At 37.4% G+C, this 20,934-nt stretch overlaps 1 protein-coding gene across 4 annotated transcripts in view; it reads right to left on the bottom strand.

Annotated features, from left to right (window-relative positions):
* Positions 1-20,934, bottom strand: part of Lyst (lysosomal trafficking regulator) — a 165,957-nt gene that overhangs the window by 109,718 nt on the left and 35,305 nt on the right. For all 4 annotated transcript variants that reach the window (XM_040755607.1, XM_040755606.1, XM_040755610.1 and 1 more), the window contains exons 4-7: positions 10,875-10,965; positions 5,182-7,261; positions 2,748-3,756; positions 1,103-1,264 (exon numbers count right to left, since the gene is read on the bottom strand). In XM_040755607.1, coding sequence (XP_040611541.1) covers positions 1,103-1,264; positions 2,748-3,756; positions 5,182-7,261; positions 10,875-10,965 — 3,342 coding nt within the window. The remainder of the gene's footprint in view (positions 1-1,102; positions 1,265-2,747; positions 3,757-5,181; positions 7,262-10,874; positions 10,966-20,934) is intronic.

Raw genomic sequence — 20,934 nt, 5'->3', positions numbered from 1 at the left:
CAATCTCAGAAACTAAGAGTTGCAGCATCAATTTCCTGTCTAATACCTGTGGCAAGACATTTTTTCTTATAAAAGTGTTACTGACACCTTCACCTTAGGATCTATTTGAGTTTATAAAAGCTCAGAATACTTTATCATTGCAACAGCAATAAAAGATAACATAAAGTAGATGTTTTAATTTGTTATAGTCTGTCATTTGATTAAGCAACAAATTGAAGTTATAAGCTTTAAAGTCAATTTTTAAAATCAATAACCTTTAAAATTATGGAAAATAACATAGACTATTATGTCAAATACAATAAAATACCAAATACATTACTAGACCAAAGATTAAAAAAGAAGTTATATAATGATGAAAAGCAGCAATAGTTAACCCAAAGTCAAAGAAGCATAACAAGGAAGAGAAATGTTAAAACACATATCATAAAGTTTCAGGGAAGAAATTTAAAATAGTTAATTTAGAAATAATGTTAACAGAACTCAAACTCTCCCAGTGTTGCCTTCTATATGAGTACTGGTCATTTTTATGTTGAGTAATTTAAAATTATAGTCAGTAGAGAGTCTGGAAATACTAACAGTACTAATACAGGACTAGATAAGATAGCTAAACATCACTATTCATGAATCATCATTTAATAGATTATCAAGTACTGCAAACCAGGATTTTCTTTAAAATTCTTCAAGAAAGAAAAAAGATATGGGAGAGAGAAAGTGAGAAAATGCATTGATGCTGAGGAGTCAACTGTGGAAGTAGCTGGCACAGAGGAAGGGGTGCTGCACAGTTTCTGTTTAGATTTGAAATTTTCCAAGCTAAAGTCTTTCAGGGAAAAAAGATTATCAGTTACATGTAAGAATATCAAACCTTAATACATTTTTGCCTTATTGGATTTCCAGATTAGATTAACTGAAGCATATTGTATTGATGTCCTGCTTTTCTTCAAGGCAGGACAATGATGAAATACTACCTCTTCCAAATGATAGAGAATGAACCAATGAACTCACCTGACCAAAATCCATGTCCCTGTGATCTAAAATCCTGGCCCCACCCCACATGTTCCAGTCTCTACTGGGCAACCTAAAAATACAACACATGGGTTCATACCTTTTCAGTCACAGTATCACCAGGATCCAAATCTACTGAATGATTCCCCAGGGCTACTCGAAGCAGGGCATCAAATAAAGGTTTTGCTAATTCTGTTTCTGTCACCTTTGACTGGGAAAGGTGTTCCTTCATTTCACACAATATATTTTCCACAGACAAGCTCTAAGACAAAATGAGAGACTAAGAATATTAATAACATGCTTTTAAAAAAGTGACAAAATGGATTATAACAAGCAGGGAAAAAATCCATTTACTTGTAATTGATATGAAGGTAAACTGCATAAATTCTTAGCGCTTATCCAAATATTCTATTATTTAAAAACTTAAATTTTGCTTATAAATATATTAGGTTTTAAATTGCAATGTACTTTAAATGATATGAATTATAAACAAATATTCACTCTTTGGGGCTTAGGAGATGACTCAATAGTTAAGAGTCCTTACAGAAGACCTAGGTCTGTAATTCCAGTTCTAGGGAATCCAATGTTCTGTCTCCTGGTCTCCTCTACACTGTGCATACATAGTGCTCAGACATACATGCAGGCAAAATACTCACAAACATAAAATAAAAAATAAACAAATCTCAAAATTTTTACAAAAATCATTCTTTGAAACTTCAGAGTATTAATTATCTCTAGAGTTTACTAATTCCTTATTCTTAGAAATCCTCTAAGAGTCTAAGGAACAGTTCTCTCATTATTTCCTTCTTGTGCCTTCAGTTCTGCCCTTTGAAGCTATTACTGCTTGCCTAGATCTTTATAGCAGTGGATTAAAAACATGCTTTTTTTTTTAAAGGAATTTCATGTCTAACATGTAAAACAAATAGGTACAGACCAGATGATGACCATACCAGAGCCTTAAACAAAGGTCAGGGAGTATAAGCAGAGTACCCAACAGTATCACAAAGATTGTGAGCTTTGAAACTCTATAACACAACCTCCATAACTACTCATTTAAGACTTAATTCACAAACTATCCCAAGGGGCTTTTGCAGAAAATTAAACAGTAAGCTTCTTTAGAGCAAGAAAAGGATTATGTGCCCCATTTTGTCCCCCATACTTGGTATCTGGCTTCACACAAAAGGGCTTTCTAAAAACAAAGTATGTGGCAAATGGGGGGGGAGGGCCATGAGACCCCTCTCCTTCCTTCCTGTGTATTTGATAGGGAGAAGAGCTCCTGAGGTCCCAGCCCTTCCAGTATCTAGAAGGAAATAATGGTTACTGGGGAAGTAACTATTTCCATTTTCTGCTGTGGTATAACCACTGGCAATGAACTCTTTGATAAATAACTCCATCCAGAATCTTATAAGAAACCCTAATAAAATATAATGAGTTACATACACACACACACACACACACGGGAACCAGATGGCAAGAGGAAAGGGATGAATGTGAAAGTGAGAGGGGAAAAAAGAGGGCAAGGAGGGTAAATTGATACACTATATACATAAAAATATACTATATACATAAAACTGTTATACTGAGGTCTATATTTATGTATAATTAATACATGAAAATAAAAATTTAAATATGTGGCATAATAAATTGACAATATTGTCATAACATACACTGCATATTATTATATGTATATAATACATACAATACATATATATGTCACATGAGCTGGACTAAGAACAAAGCATCACCTGAGAAGGTGGTTCCAAATCCATCTTCTGTTGACTGGCTCTGGAGCTATGAAGGCAAATGGCTAGAAGGGACTCCAAAAGTCGTATACTCTGGAGAGAGGTATCATTTTCTTGACTCATAAATGCCTTCGCTTCCCCAGCAACAGCTTCAGTAGACAAAATCTGCTCTACACTTGTGGGAAACATATGCTGTGACTCTAACTCATTCAAGCTGGCAGCATTGTTTTTCAGATGTCCCAGGTCTGGTGCTGTTGAAGATGACACATCTCCTTTCAATGTCATCTCAGGTTGAGACATTCTGATTAATTCTTGGTTTTCATTTATACTAACTTCTCCCTGTCTTTTTCCTTGCTTCTCTTCAGGACTTCTGAATAGTTTTTGGATTATCATAAATATTAATTCATGGCACACTCGGAAACCACCAAGCCTGTGAAATTGTTTCTGGAAGACTGAACTCAACATGTAGAGCCAACGACACATGGACCAAATGTCTGCTGCTTGGTGCAAACATTCAGGGGAAGGTAAGACGACGTTCTCAAGAGACAGACACGGCAGCATGTGACTTAATGGCTCACTGGCCGTACTGTCATAGCCAGAAGTATCTTCTGACTCATTGGCCGAGTCCCTATCAGAATCTGCTTCTTTACTGACACATAAAAAAGCCACACAGAGGAAGAGGTTTATGGTGTTTACGTGAACATCCTGGTAAGCAGTCTTCCGTTTCTTTGGATAAGCTTCTCTAAGACTGGCATAAAACTTACTGAGACTCCGAGGAGAATCTGAAGAAGCTTGCTGCTTATGGAAAGAAGGACTCACACTTAAGGATGGCAACTCCTGCTCCATGCCTAACCCATTGACTCCTGGAACTGAGGCATCTTTCTGTTGTTCCCCTAGGCTGATAATCAGAGTTTCAAATGCTTTGAGGGAATGACTTCGAATCCCATCTAAGTAATTTAATTCAATTATTTGGTTTACTCCATTACAACTTAAAAACAAATCTCTTATTGCCCTGTGAGAGATAGGAAAAAACAAAAGATTTTATATAACAGAGTGGAACATTTATAAATAGGTGCATATGCTATGTAATCATGACATTGCTATGTGTGGTATATACTAAACACTGCCTACTCTAATTTGCTGCTTGAACCATTCTAAGATACTGATCAAGATCTCAGTTTACTCTCCAATTGCATTTACATGCCCATATACAGCTCTGGCTATATTTAAAAAGATATGTTTACATATAGAACACATTTAAAAAGCAACTTAAGGAAGAATTTTTTCTTCAAATAGTAAATTTCATAGCAATTTTAAGTATCACAATTATTAACCACCCCTGTTGTGGATAAAGGAGGGCAAGCATACATTCATTCACTTGCTCACTTGGTTGTCTAATACTCTACTCAGAACTTTCCATTTGTCTTATACCTACACTCTGTGAAAGAAAAGAACCAATCTACAGAACTGAAAATCTTGGGAGGATATTCTCCCAGCTTGGAGGTTTAGCACCACATGAGTTTCCCTATAGTTTTCTTCCAATTTGTCAGGTTGATCAAAGTCAATAGCACAGACATAAAAAATGGGTATAGCTTGGTAGAATTCTTGTCAGTTTTAAAGTAGCTGTATTAAGATGAACCAAATATTACTGCATATGCAGATGGTAGTTACAGGTTATAGTTTATACTATTTTGAAATGACATATACATTAATTTAAATGGCCATTCTACCCATTAAAGCAAACTTTACTTACATAATCATTTTAAAATGCCCCAAACTTAACAGTCATGAAATTTGGAAAATCCTTTGAAAGAATACAATTTAAACTTTCTTTTTGCTTATCTGTTTTCTACTTTGGATAATAATTGTAACTATAATATTTAAGAAATTATCTCCTTGATGCCACTGATTCAAGAACTAAATATTTCATGTATACATAAATTGTACATTGTTATAAATACATGAGTACTATATTAAGTTTTATATTTTATGTATAAAATATTATAATCATTTTCTTGTTCTAACATGATCTTTATAAATGTCTTAATAGATTATAATATTATATCTACATAGTAAATACAAAAAATTAATGCAAACTGGTCTTTACTCTTAGATATCTTTGTTCCATATATTTCTTTCCCTCAGCAATATATTCAAAATTTTTACCATTTTTTCCAATTGAGAAGTTAAACATCAACGTCTCTAGCCTCTCTTCTATATCTATCCCCAAAAAGGTAAATTTTAAAACGTTTAAAACATGACATGGGAAGAGTGTTTTCTTTGTACACAAACTAAAATCCTTGAGAACAATACAATAACAATACTATGGGTGAGATCCTGGAGACATCAAAGTTAGACATTTAAACAGACACACATACATTTTATCCCATGTATGTATAATATATGCAACTATAAATATATATGCATACATACAAACCTGGATTTAAGTAGGATAGGCAGAGTTTTTAGATAAATCTGAAGTACTTCCTGAGGCAAACACTGTTTCAGTTGACTACACATATGAGTCTGAGCTGAAGTAATGCTTAGTTGCTGACAATGATGCACTAATTCAACTCCTCTTTGGAGCACAGGATTAAAAATATAATTAAACAACTTCCACTGAACAACTATATTGCCTTTCTGGATTAAATTGCAAATATGATTTGCAATCTGTATGTTATGCAGTCTGTCTTCTTGAAAGACAAAGTTCTGATAAGCCTCCAATGCATCCCATTTCCACAATAAGTCTTCAGACCCACTGCTGGGCAGGATCCCTTGAAATCTGTAAGAAGGACTGGACAAACCAGAGGAAGGACCAGTACCACACAAGGTGCCTTGCAGTGTTTCTTCTAATTTAGCCAGTTGATCAGAATCCACAGTACAGATGTTGCAAGCTGCTTTTTTAATTCTCTGTGAAATCTCTGCTCCTCCTAACTGATCCAAAAGAAGTTTGTTAAGGACATTCAGTATGTGCTGCTGAAAATTCTTCAGTACTGGCAATTTAAAAGCATGAAGTAAAGGGATAATTACAGACTTAGGATCCATACAACAACAGATTCCAACACTGTGCACACCCGATAAGATCTGGACACAGGTAGTGCTCAGGGAAACCTGCTGCAGCAAGCGCAAGCACTGGTGAGCGCACACAGCGATGCAGCAGCACCGCTCAGGATACTGGACATCTCCCTCTGCAGTTTCTTCAAAGGGACTTTTAGATAGCTGGTTTTTAAAAGCTGAAACAAGGAGACCTGAGAGATCACGGTGGTGCTGCATGAAATGGGAATACTCACAACGCCGGTGCCTTTTCCTCGTGCACATGGAGTGATGAAGCTGCTCTGATTTCACTTTTTTGACAGTACTTATTATTTTCATTATACTGTTTATCAGGGTTTTCAAATGCTCTGCAGCCTCTGAAGGAACACCATCCCTTGAAAGCAGCCATTCCATCTGAAGAACTGCTGTTTCAAACAGATTGAATCCTTGGTGCTGAATAAATTCTTGAACTAAATCCATGGCTTGACTGAAGTAAAAGGGATTTGAAGCTGCACTCTGAAGGCAAGAGATAAGGAGCTGTAGAACTCCTTCCAGAAGCTCAGGTAGAAGAAAGGCTCTATGACGATACTTGGAAAATACAAAGCCCTCCTGAACCTCCTGTAGTGTTTTCTTTCGTCTTGGAGAGAAAGGGTCAGGCTGCTTTTCCAAGTAAGCTCTAATTTTTAAAGCTGCCCTAAGCAATTCAGTCAAATTTTTTCTAAGACTTTCAGGCATTGCCTCTGCTGTGCTAACATCTACTGACATAAGATGCAGCACAGTTCGAAAGAGCATCCGTTGAACCAAAGCCACCGGCTCTTCAGTCCAACCTGAAGAAACCACTTGTTTCTCCAAAGTGTCATTCTGGTTACAACAGTCCTCAAAGCCTGCTAGGAACTCAGTCAGTGTGGGTACTACACTGGTTGCTAGGGAAGAATTATGATTCAAAGCAATGTCAAACTTACAGACTTTCTCCAACAGTGATAACAGAACATGACATAAGTCAAAGGGAGAGTTATTCATGTTACTGAGAATAGACAAGGCTGCTGGCTCACTTAATATGTCGCCATTTGAATCCTGTCTTGGAATGATTTCTCTGGAGTTTTCCAAAGCCATGGTGTCAGAAAGGACCTGTTCTTTGGTTTCAGAGGGATCAAGTTTGGCTATGAGGTGATCTTCCTTAGGAGACTGCAACAGGAGCCGGGGCAGCACATGGGACCTCCTGTGCTTACTCACAACTGTACTTTTCTCATCCGAGTTGCCTTCGGAGTCAGAGGTGGAGAGCTGTGTCTTTCTTGCATCTCTTACAGAATAGCGATGGGTACTTTTACGCTGTTGTCTGCTTTTTCGAAAAAGGTTTATTTTTGCAGAAACCGGACCAGGCGGAGCACTTCCTTCTAAATATAATTTTCCCTGAGTTGACTTTTGCAAATTTGAGTTCTTTTCTTTGGTCAGGATTATATTAGATGACGATGGCAGGTTAAAATCTAATGAAATCAAGAAAGAAGCTTAGAATAAATATGTCAGTATTTGTTAAACTCAACATGTATAGGTAATGACTCTTACAACCCACATTGTGAGTCTGGCCTCACATAATTTTCCTGCAAGGCTGCTTTCCTTAGTTACATCTCTAGGTCAAGTACATTCACACTTATCCTTTTCACTCTCAATACCAGGTGGCATTAGCCGAAGGGATACAAATTGATTTTCAGAACTACAAAGAAAATAATTAGAAAAGTGGACACGAACTGAACCTATACACTTCATTCTAATTTCAAACTATGAGACTGAATTATCTAGTTGCTATGCTCATCATTTATAAACCTTTGGTAATTAAGATATAATGTTAGTTGTAGCTTCTCATTATTCAATATTCACCCAAACGAACTCAAAATCATACAGTATACATCAAGTATTCATCAAGACTAGGGCTAAAAGAGTTCTTCAGTCAAAGCATTTCTCTGGGACCTCGTTCCCTGAACTAGCCAAGTATACAGAGATCAGCAGTCCATCCCTAAGTCCCCAGAGCTTGGGTTATCATTCAATGGTCATTTCTTAGAAAAAGGATCTAATTAAATGAGTATGTGCTACAATCTACATGAAACAGAGTTGTAATTTAGGAGGAATAAATAAAAGCCCATTAATAGAATCTTGTATTTAGGAGAGGAAAAACAAAGCAGATGAGAGCAAACATTAAAAGGGACCAGTTCAGAATTGGTACAGGTGATCGCTTCCTGAACATAACAACAGTAGCACAGACACTGAGATCAACAATTAATAAATGGGACCTCCTGAAACTGGCAAGCTTCTGTAAGGCAAAGGACATAGTCAACAAAACAAAATGGCAGCCCACAGAATGGGAAAAGATATTCACCAACCCCATATCTGACAGAGAGCTGATTTCCAAAATATAAAAGAACTCAAGAATCTAGTCTACAAAACATCAAATAATCCAATTAAAAAGTGGGGTACCGTTGGGAGATGTCATTCTATAAAAATGTGTCTGATTGGTTTGAATAAAGTACTGTTGGCCAATAGGGAAGCAAGATAGGTGGGACTAGGAGTCAAGAAGATTCTGGGAAAGAGAGGCAGACAGAGACAATGGAGCCCGCCAAAAGAATAAGAGGTCCGGACCCTTTTCTCCAGTAAGAGAAATACTTAGATTATGGGTTAAATACTTAAGTCACAGCTAGCCAGTAAGAAACAAGCAAATGGCGAACAGCTTCATAATTAATATAGCGTCCTGTGTGTTATTGGGGACTCAACTGTGGCAGGGCCCAGGAGGATGGCGGGGAAGGTACACTCTACAGGGTACAGAACTAAATAGCAAATTCTCAATAGAGGAGTCTAAAATGGTGGAGAGACACTTAAGAAAGTACTCAACATCCTTAACCATCAGGGAAATACAAATCAAAACAACTCTGAGATACCATCTTACTCCTGCCAGAATGGCTAAAATCAAAACAATGACAGCTTATGCTGGAAAGGATATGGAGAAAGGGGAACACTCCTCAACTGCTGGTGGGAGTGAAAATTCGTACAGTCACTTTGGAAATCAGTATAGTGGTTCCTCAGGAAAATGGGAATCAGTCTACCACAAGATCCAGCAAGTCCACTCTTAAGCATATACCTCAAAGATGCACATTCATACAAGGACATCTGTTCAACTATGTTCATAGCAGCCTTATTTGCAATACCCAGAACCTGGAAGCAACCTAGATGCCCCCTCAACTGAATAATGGATTACAAAAAAGCAATGGAATCTTGAAATTTCCAGGCAAATGGATGGAACTAGAAGAAACCATCCTGAGCAAGGTAACCCAGTCACAAAAAGACAAAAATGGTATGTACTCACTCATACATGGATTTTAGACACAGAGCAAAGGATTACCAGCCTACAAACCACACCGCCAGAGAAGCTAGGAAATAAGGGGGACCCTAAAAGAGACATACATGTTCCCCTGGAGAAGGGGAAAGGGACAAGATCTCCTGAGCTAATTGGTAGCATGGGGGGAGGGAGCTAAGAGAAAGAAAAGGGCACATGAGGGAGCAGGAAGGTTGAGTCAGGGGAAGAATAGAGAAGAGCAAGATAAGAGATACCATAATAGAGGGATCCAGTATAGGTTTAAAGAGAAATCTGACAGTAGGAAAATACCCAGAGATCTACAAGTATAAAACCAATTAACAAACAAAGCAATAGTGGAGAGGCTACCTTAAATACCCTTCCCTGATATTGAGATTGATGACCTCAGAAGCAGACACCCACAGCTAAACACTGAGACAAACTCTGGAATCCAGTTGCAGAGAGGGAGGAGTGATGAGCAAAGGGGTCAAGACCAGACTGGAGACACTCACAGAAACAGCTGACCTGAACAAGGGATTGCTCATGGGCCCCAAACTGATACCTAGGAAACCAGCATAGAACCAACCCAGACCCCCTGAATGTGGGTATCAGTTAGGAGGCCTGGGCAATTTATGGGGCATCTGGCATTGGATTAGTATTTATCCCTAGTATACTAATGGACTTTGGGAGCGCATTGCACATAAAGGGATACTCTCTCAGCCTAGACACAAGGGGAAGGGCCTAGGTTCTGCTCCAAATGATATGACAGACTTTGAAGATCCCCCATGGAAGACCTCACCCTCCCTGAGGAGAAGAAAGGAGATGGGTAAGGGGGTTCATGAGGCAGAGAAGAAGGTGAGGGAGAGGGAACAGGGATTGACATGTGAAGCAAGCTTGTTTCTAAGTTAAATTTTAAAAATCTGAAAAAAAGGGACCAGTTCCATCAAAATACAAGATGCCAGTAATGAAGACAACTTTCCTAAAATGGCAGTAATCCACTCTTAGGTAACTCAAGAAAAAACAAAACAAAACCCCAAAAGAGTAGTTAGTAAGTCAATAAATAGTATTATAAGTCTTTAAATATCTTCCTTAAAAGAACTCTATGTCAAATATACATTATAGACAAGGTATTAAAATATAATACAAGAAGACTATTATTAATCCAGGAGATTATCAAACAATTCTAGAAATGGATCCAGGGGGGAAACCTGTTTGTCTTTCCACTGAAGTAAAGTTTCATGTACTTACAAATGAATAATTTTTAAAAATCAGAAATCAAAATTACTTATTGACTTCATGTTATAATTCTACTTAGCCTAAAAACAATGACTTCAAATTTACCCTTCAAAAGCAAAATTTAGAAAAACTGAACTAAAGAAAATATTGCAAAAGTCACTTTTAGAGCAATGGTGATAGCAGTCTTTAAGCAAAGAGCTTTAATTCCTTTCTTCAAACTCTTTACCACCCATTTTCCTAATGCTACAGGATACTTAGTAACTCCTTTCAGTAAGTATTCTGCTTCTTCATGCATTTTGTTATTGTCATTTGTGTAAGCCTCTCAGAAGCACCATGTTTTTTAATATTACTTGTGGAAGAAATAAATTTGTGCTTTCCAAATGAACTTTTCATACTGGGTATATAATAAATCACCACAATATCTACTACTATGAAGCTGCATTAAGCAATCAGGCAGAAGTAGCTTTGCAAATGAACCAATGGGCTCTGAGAGCTCAAGTGATCTATAAAAAGGGACATACCTGTTGCCTGCTGTTCCTGGACAGGTATCTTCCACACCAAGGGAAGGAGCGACAGAAGAAGAGTCAGGAGTTCTTCTCTGCATGTCAGGGCCTGTGTCAGAAACAAAAAAGTCTTTCATATTCTAAGGGCTCAAGACACATTTATTCCTAACATCCTGTATTCAACTGAACCAAAAACAATTTTTATCCTTAAAAAAAATTACATTTGAGAAACAGAGGATCAAATTAACCTACTTCAAGTCCAAGTCAAACTGTGGAGACTTATCAATTTATAAGCTTTCCAACCACAGAAGAATGTAAGATTATGTGATGGTATTTAGCACATTCTCACTAGTATTTCCAAGAAGAGCTGTTACTGCTACATGCACATTGCAAGAATTCATCATAAGTCTGAAAAACAGACTTGTTAAGTAAAAATAAAAAATGAAGCCTGTAAGTTAGTAAACTAACAAGGTTACTAAAAGAATGTAAAGTCTTCATGTAGCTAAATGTGAAACAAAATAATTTTAAAAGTGAAAGCAATATTAATAATATATATAGAAATATTTATCAGTGAAGATAAATATATTGACTGAACATTCTATTCAAGGGACTTGTTATATAATCCTTTTCAAAGTAAATTTTCCATGTTGGAAAAGGTCCCTTTAATTTGTTCATAAAAGACACACAAATAGAACAATAGAAGGCATGTAGTATCAGTAAATTTCCCAGTATGGAACTGAACCCTAGTATGGAATTGATATTCAGTGTAGGAGTCTGAAAAATAAAAGAACAACGATCAGAAATATTAAAGTAGGACTACAACTCGACAGCTATACCTGGGAAACCTGGGACATGGTGGTCAAGTATTTAACAGTTAAGCTTGGAGTTATTCCTTCTCATGACAGTCTTTGAGGAAGGGAGTAGGATGACACAAACAGATTTGTTGGGAATAATTGTGGTAATTGGGAAGAGTCCATCTGTGAGATTAATGACTAAGTAACTCAACAAATAAACACAGAAACATATGAGAAACTATATAGTAGAACTGAAATGTCTCACAATTTATTTTCAATGATGCACAGAGGGGAAAAAATGACTTCTCATAGGTTTCTAGTTTAAGTAACTAGGTGTCTGATAATATTTCCACAAAGACAGAAAACCTAAGAAGGGTACTAGATTAGGATAAAGAAGATAGGTTGGCTTAAAATTTTTAAAATTATATTTAGTGTGCATGTGCTATTAGGCTTAGCAGTGAATGCCTTTACCTGCTGAGCCATCTCATTAGCCCTGGTTCATTTTTTACACATATACAATCTGAAATGAGTGGGGAGGTGTCTAAATGAAGACAACTTTTAATAGACAGATAATATATAGACCTGGAACTTAGGTATGAAAGTCATCTGGGACATATGTGAGGTTTTCCAGAGAGCAAGCAGAATACTGAAAGAGAAATGGTGACAATGGTACTCAGAGCTCCTAAAGTCTTTAAGGAAGTAAGGGTGGGCAGGCTGAATGAAGTAAGCCAGCTGAGCAGATTGACAGACTGTTATTACAGAGAGTGGTGTAACCAGAGAAATCACAATACAGAGCAGTGAAAGAAAAGGCATTCAACAGGATGAAAGTTGTCATTCTGAACTGTATAAAATGATGGCTGAAAAGTCTTTAGCAACTGGAGGGTGCTGGTAACATTCACAACCACAGCTTTAATGAAGTAATAATGGAATGAACAGAGTGAGCCCCTGTTGTAGCAGGCAGAAAAGTCAAAGGAATTAAAGAAAGATTTCCGGTCTTAAATAAAGTAAATAACTTCTTAGCTCATTAATTTTTCAGAGTATTTAGTGGATTCTAACTAAACAGACTGTCCTGGTAAGTGAGTCCTTGTTCTACAGCAGTACACTGACAAATCATCACTGCTATGTGAACAGCCATCCCTGTCTTCCCCTGCTGCTCAACATGATCTGGATCATCCCTAATGCCTTCCTACCATATAAGGCCTAGCTCTAGCAATATCTGCTCTGTGAGGCTCATGACCCAGTTCTTCCTGAAACAACTGCTCTCCCCTCTCAGGATTTCATGCCTAATGCCCCCAGTTCACCATGCAAACTTATAAACCACAAGCCCTTGAAAGGATGAGGTGGGAGCAAATATAGATCTTTGCAGTTTGACCCTGTTACACTAGAACAGCAGTCCTAGGTGGGGAGGAGGAATACATTGACACCTTAATACAAAAATTCTTTACCTCATAATTAATTAGCACATTTCTAATACAACTCATTATTGAGGTAGCTCTCCCTAGTAATGAGAAGAACGCTGTTGTTTATTTGTGTGCACATGCCATAGTGTATGTGTGCATGTTAGAAGACAACTTTGTAGAGTTGTTTCTCTCATTCCACCCCAGAACATATGTTCTGAAGGGTCAAACCCAGCACACCAGGCTTTTGTAGCAATCACCTATCCCCACTTAGCCATCTCACTAGCCCCGGTTCTATTACTTTTTAAAGTTTCATATATCTCTAAATTGTTTTAATCCTTCTGGTTCTCAGAGAAACTTCATATATAATTTTGTTCGAGACCCATAAATATTTTTCTCTTATTTGTAGGCACTCTGGAAAAGTAGGGCTTAGTTATGTCAAATGAATCCCTAGTTCTATCTCCCCAAATCCAAAGTATGCATACCAACTATAGTATCTAGAAATAAGGTTGTCCCCTCATGCAGATCCACACATACCACATCAGGCAACACAGACCATACACAGAGCCATTCTCTGGCTTTCTAATGACCTGACATACAGAAATGAGTCTATACCTTCCCTTACTTAATACTTACAATTTTGTCTTCATTTCTAAAAGAGAAAAAGGTTAGATCATGCCTTTAAATTTTTCCCTTACAACAATAATTAACGAAATCATTCTCACTGAGATGTCACTTTCTCAATTCAGTTCAAGAAACAAGTTACAAGTACTTGGCAAATACCAGGCATAACTCTTTCCATTGTAGGCATTCAGGATCAGTAGTTACAGGAGAAAAGAGAAGGACAAATGAGTCAGGAAAGATTGAGATCCCAGTCCAGACACATATCTAGGAAACTCAAAGGTAGGCATCAGTGGAGACCTTGTCAAGGAATGTTTGACATCAAGGAACATGGACTGTAGCTACAAGTAATACAAAGTCATTGAAGGTCTTCAATGTCAGTACAAATGAATGTTTAGCATACTAATTAAATTTAACTTTCCAAATGTAAAAACATAATATGGCAACAGCATATTAACACATTGCTAGTATTCATTTCTTCTCTAAGAATTGTATTCTAATATATGAATAATATACATATATTAAAAAGTTTCATTAGGATTATCTAATCTTTTTTCCATCTTAACTGTATAGCTACAGAGCTAAAGGAAACATAGTAAGTCTGTACCTTTTTTCAGCTTTGATAAAAAGATTTCCTATTATGATTATTTCTGTACACATCACTTTGAAAAACAGTATTTTTACTTCCCATTTATCTATCATGATGTTTTGTCTGCTTGTTTGTTTAAGACAGGGCTTTATTATGCAGCCCAATCTGGTTTCAAACTCACTATGCAGCACAGATGACCTTGAACTTACAGTGATCCTCCTATATTTGTATTCATGTGCTAAAATTGTAGATATGTGTTATTGCCCTCAAAACTGTCATTACACTTTAAAATTCCACTTAACTATTGCATTAGTTTAAAACAAAACAAAACAAGGTATTGCCAGGCATGGTGACACAAGCCTTTAATTCCAGCACTTGGGAGGCAGAGGCAGGAGGATCTCTGAATTCAAGGCTAGACTTGCCTATATACCAAGTTCCAGGATAATTAGGACTAAATATATAGAGACCCAGTCTCAATATAAACACACACACACACACACACACACACAAAACAACAACAACAACAACAGAAAAGTCTGTCTCAAAAACAGTTATAGATATGGCTTAGTAATACAGAGGTAATCTCACTAAGATTCATAAGAAACCTACATTTCAAAGAAAGTTGTACTTTTAAGAAACACTGTGGGAGGAAGGAAAAAAGAAGGGCAAAAAATATGGGGAATATATTCAACATACAATATATACTTGCTTGAAATTTTTAATTTTTTAGAGGACAGAAATAACTACCAGCTTCACCTAAAAGTGTGAAAGATAGCAAAGAATGAAAAAGTCTCTTGTCCTCTATCCCCAGTAAAAAAAAAAAAAAAGCAATCTGTTCTTACTGCACGAAGCCAAGAGTCCTGGAGACCAGGAATTAGTGAACCACTCACATAGAATAAAAATAGTCAGGCCCACACAAAGACGCAACTAAGAAAGAGAACTTCAGACCAATATCCCTCCTGAACATTGATGCAAAAATACTCAACAAAATACTAGCAAATCGAATCCAAGAACACATCAGAAAAATCACCCCACTATGATTAAGTAGGCTTCATCCCAGGGATGTAGGGATGGTTCAACAAACAAAAATCCATCAAAGTAATCCACAATATAAACAAACTGAGAAAGAAAACTCACATGACCATCTCACTTGATGCTGAAAAAGTCTTTGACAAAATCCAACACGTACTCATGACAAAGATCTTGGAGAGATCAGGGATAACAGGAACATACCTAAACATAATAAAAGCAATATACAGCAAACCAACAGTCAACATCAAACTAAATGGAGAGAAACTCAATGCTATTCCTCTAAAATCAGGAACAAGACAAGGCTGCCCCTCTCTCCATTCCTCTTCAATATTGTACTTGAATTTCTAGCTAGAGCAATAAGATAACAAAAGGAGATCAAGCGGATACAAATTGAAAAGAAGATGTCAAAGACTCACTATTTGCAGATGATATGATAGTCTACATAAGTGATCTGAAGAACTCTACCAGGGAATGCCTACAGCTAATAAACACCTTCAGCAAAGTGGTAGGATACAATATAAACTAAAAACAAAAACAAAAACAAAAACAAAAACAAAAAACAGTAGCCCTACTATATACTGAAGATAAATGGGCTAAGAAAGAAATCAGAGAAACATCACCATTTACAGTTGCCACAAACAGCATAAAATACCTTGGGGTAATGCTAATGAAACAAGTGAAAGACCTGTATAGTAAGAACTCTGAGTCTTTAAAGGAAGAAATTAAAGAAGATACCAGAAAATGGAAAGATGTCCCATGCTCTTGGATAGGTAGGATCAAGGTAGTAAAAATGGCAATCTTGCCAAAAGCAATCTACAGATTCAATGCAATCCCCATCAAAATCCCAGAACAATTCTTCACAGACCTTGAGAGAACAATTCTCAACTTTATATGGAAAAACAAAAGACCCAGGACAGCCAAAACAACTCTATACAATAAAGGAATGTCCGGAGGCATCAACCATCCCTGACTTCAAGCTCTATTACAGAGCTTTACTCCTGAAAACACTTTGGAATTGGCACAACAATAGACAGGTAGACCAATGGAATTGAACTGAACACCCTGATATTAACCCACACACCTATGAACACCTGATTTTTTACAAAGAAGTTAAAATTATACAATGGAAAAAATAAAGCATCTTTAACAAATGGTGCTGGCATAACTGAATGCTGGCATGTAGGAGACTGCAAATAGGTCCATGTCTATCACCATGCACAAAACTTAAGTACACATGGATCAAAGGTCTCAACATAAATCCAGCCACAATGAACCTCTTAGAAGAGAAGGTAGGTAGTACCCTCGAACAAATTGGTACAGGAGACCGCTTCCTGAACACAACACCAGTCGCACAGACAGTGAGATCAACAATTGATAAATGGGACCTCCTGAAACTGACAAGCTTCTGTAAGGCAAAGGACACAGTCAACAAAACAAAACGGCAGCCTACAGAATGGGAAAAGATATTCCCCAACCCCACATCTAACAGAGGGCTGATTTCCAAAATGAACAAAGAAATCAAGAAGCTAGTCTCCAAAACACCAAAGGATTCAATTAAAAAGTGGGGCACAGAACCAAATAGAGAACTCTCAACAGAGGAATTTAAAATGGCTGAGAAACACTTAAGAAAGTGCTCAACATCCTTAGCCATCAGGGAAATGCAAATCAAAACAACTCTGAGATACCATCTTACTCCTGCCAGAATGGCTAAAATCAAAAACACCAATGACAGTTTATGCTGGAGAGGATGTGGAGAAAAGGGAACACTCCTCCACTGCTGGTGGGAGTGCCAACTCGTACACCCATTTTGGAAATCAGTATGGTGGTTCCTCAGGAAAATGGGAATCAGTCTACCACAAGATTCAGCAATTTCACTCTTAACCATATACCCAAAAGATGCACATTCATACACTAAGGACATCTGTTCAACTATGTTCATAGCAGCATTATTTGTAATACCCAGAACCTGGAAGCAACCTAGATGTCCCCTCAACTGAAGAATGGATGAAGAAAATGTGGTACATTTAAAATGGAGTACTACTCAGAAGGGGGGGGGGCGGGATGATGAGCACACGGGACAATGGAATCTTGAAATTCCCAGGCAAATAGATGGAACTAGAAGAAACCATCCTGAGCAAGATAACCTAGTCACAAAATGACAAAAATGGCATATACTCACTCATATATGGAGTTTAGACATAGAGCAAAGGAGTACCAGCCTACAATCCACACTTCCAAAGAAGCTTGGAAACAAGGAGGACCGTAAGAGAGACATACATGGTCCCCTGGAGAAGGGGAAAGGGACAAGATCTCATGAGCTAATTGGGAACATGGGGGGAGAGGGAGTTAGAAGAAAGAAAAGGGGAGAAGAGGAGGACAGAGGAGCACAGGACAGAGCAGGAAGATTGAGTCAGGGGAAGAATAGAAGAGAGCAAGAGAAGAAATACCACAATATAGGGGGCCATTATAGGTTTAAAGAAAAATCTGGCACTAGGGAAATACCCAGAGATCTACAAGGTTGACCCCAACTAACAATCTAAGCATTAGTGGAGAGGCTACGTTAAATGCCCTTCTCCGATAATTAGATTGATGACTACCTTATATGCCATCCTAGAGCCTTCATCCAGTAGCTGATAGAAGCAGAAGCAGACACCCACAGCTAAACACTGAGCTGAACTCTGGAATCCAGTTACAGATGAGCAAAGGGGTCAAGACCAGGCTGGAGAAACCCACAGAAACAGCTGACCTGAACAAGTGGTTGCTCATGGACCCCAAACTGATAGCTGGGAAACCAGTATAGGACCGTTCTAGACCCCCTGAACAAGGATGTCAGTTTGGAAGTCTGGGTAATCTATGGGGCGTCTGGTAGTGGATCAGTATTTATCCCTAGTATTTGAATGGGCTTTGGGAACCCATACCACATAGAGCGATTCTCCCTCAGCCTAGACACATGGGGGAGGGTCTAGACCCTGTTCCAAATAATATGACAGACTTTTAAGATTCCCCCATGGAAGGCCTCACCCTCCCAGGGGAGCAGAAAGAGGATTGGATAGGAGGTAGGTGGGGGGTAGGGGAGGAGGGGAGGGAAAGGGAACTGGGATTGACATGTAAAAGAAGCTTCTTTCTAATCTAAATTCTTTTAAAAAGGGAAAAAAATATTCAGGCCCTCAGAATGTATAGAAACCCACAAACCCAATCACGTCCTACCTTGCATGTGTGTATGCATGCACGAATGTATGTATATGAATATAAACATAAAATTTGTCATCATTTACCATTAAAAAGAAGCTCTTTTGCCATTTAAAAAAGAATAACTTATTTAATAGATTAAAATTATGTATAATAAATAACGAATGGTGCTCATTACAGAAATCTAACTTAGTGCAACATTTAAAACCCATCTGTGTACTTCACCCACATTAAGAATTAAAAGGAAAAATAACGATAGTGTCAACAGACGTAGAAAAGACATGTGCCATAACTCAGCATCCATTAAGGCTACAAACTCTCAGTGAACCACAAGCAGGAAAAAAACCTCATTCTGATCAAAGGCAACTAAGAAGCACTGTGCTCAAAACACATTCAATGGAAACATATGCACTTCCCTTGGATTAGACACAAGGCTATAAGTTCAGTGTCACCCATCACTTCTATCTGCTTCTGTGCTAGGCTAGAAGACATTCCAAAAAGGAGAAAAATTAAGGTATAAAGAGGAAAAAAATTAAACTGTCATTATACTAATGACATAGTTGCTAACACAAAAAAAAATCCTGAGTTTACAGAACAATTTTGAGATCCAATAAATGAATTTAACAAAAAGGTACAATTCTATTTCTATAAGTAACAAACAGGAAGATGAAATTTTTAAATAACATTTGTAATAACATCAAAAGAGAATAAAATATTTGAACCAATTTAATAAAAAATGTACACAATGTCTATATTGAAAACATAATAGTGCAGAGGAATTAAAGAGCCAAATTAACAGATTTATACCACGTTCATAGACTAGGAGAAATCAATAGTACTAATTCTTTCCAAATTGATTTATGGATTCAACACCATCCCAAGCATATTGAGCATTTTTACAGAAATGACAAACTGAATAAAGTTTATATAGAAATCTAAAGGACAGAGAATGGACATTGCTGACGAACTAGAATAAAACTGGAGAATTTACATGACCTGGTTTCTGGATTTACTCTTTAAAAGACATTTATTTATTGGTTTGTTTGTTTATTGGGGGGTTGTACTTGTGCTATGATGCAGTGTGTGGAGATCATAGGTTATATAACTTGCAGAAGCCCATTCTCTTCTTCCACCATGTGTGTTCTAAGGATTGAGTCAGGTCATTAGGTTTTAGGCTTGGTGGTAAGGGCCTTGGCCCACTACCTCTAGATTTACTTTTATTTAAAAACCATATTAATTGAGTCAGTGCATTGTGAGTGAAAGAAAAGACAACAGATTAGTGTAAAGAATTGAAAGTCCAAATAGAGATCACTAAGTATACAGTTAATTTGGAAAGAACTGACACTACTGAGCTCTCTCAGTCCATGAACATGGCATAAATCAGTTTATTTGGGTATTCTCTGATTCCTCTACAGTGTTATGCTTTCAACAACGTCACCAGCATTTTCAGAGAGAAAAGAAGAGGCTCTGTGGCAGTCACCCGCTTCTTGTTTAAGTGCATCCTACCCGAATAAACTTAACCTTTACTGAGCCTAGTGAATCTTGATCCCCACACAATATGTTTTGAGTTTCTCTCCATTTAGTTTGATGTTGACTGTCAGCTTGCTGTATTTTTCCTTTATTATGTTTAGGTATGTTCCTTGTATCCCTGATCTCTCCAAGACCTTTATCATAAAGTGGTGTTGGATTTTGTCGAAGGCTTTTTCAGAATCTAATGAGATGATCATGTGTTGTTTTTTTTTCATATGCTGAACCATCCCTGCATCTCTAGAATGAAACCTACTTGATCATGGTGGATGATTTTTTTGATGTGTTCTTGGATTCGGTTTGCCAGTATTTTATTGAGTATTTCTGCATCAGTGTTTATGAGGAAGATTGGTCTGTAATTCCCTTTCTTTGTTATATCTTTGTGTGGTTTGGTTATCAAGGTAACTGTCATCTCATAAAAAGAGTTAGACAATTGATGGGAGAATTCCTTCTATGTATATGTAAATAAAGCACTGTTGGCCAATAGGGAAGCAAGATAGGTGGGACTATGAGTAAAGGGGATTCTGGGAAACTGAGGCACAGGCAGTCACGATGTAGGATGCAGGAGAAGTAAGAGGTCCAGACCCCTTTCTCCGGTAAGAGAAGACCAGGTGGAAACAATCAGATTAGCAGTTATGAGTTAATAATTAGAAACCAAGCAAATGACCAATAGCTTCATAATTAATATAGCCTCCTGTGTGTTAATTTGGGGCTAACATGACAATGGGACCAGGCTGGTGGGAAGAATGCTTGTTACAGACAATGGTTCTTCTGTTTCTATTGTGTGAACAATTTGAGGAGTATTGGTACTACCTCAGAAGAACAATACTAAACTTCATATGGAAAAACAAAATACCCAGGATAGCCAAAACAATCCTATACAATACAGGAATTTCTGGAGGCATCAATATCCCTGAATTCAAGTTCTA

The sequence above is a fragment of the Mesocricetus auratus genome, unplaced genomic scaffold, assembly GCF_017639785.1.
Source record: "Mesocricetus auratus isolate SY011 unplaced genomic scaffold, BCM_Maur_2.0 Super-Scaffold_100013, whole genome shotgun sequence".
NCBI lineage: Eukaryota > Metazoa > Chordata > Mammalia > Rodentia > Cricetidae > Mesocricetus > Mesocricetus auratus.
Note: the sequence above shows the minus strand (reverse complement) of the source record. Positions and strands in the feature narration are given on the sequence as shown.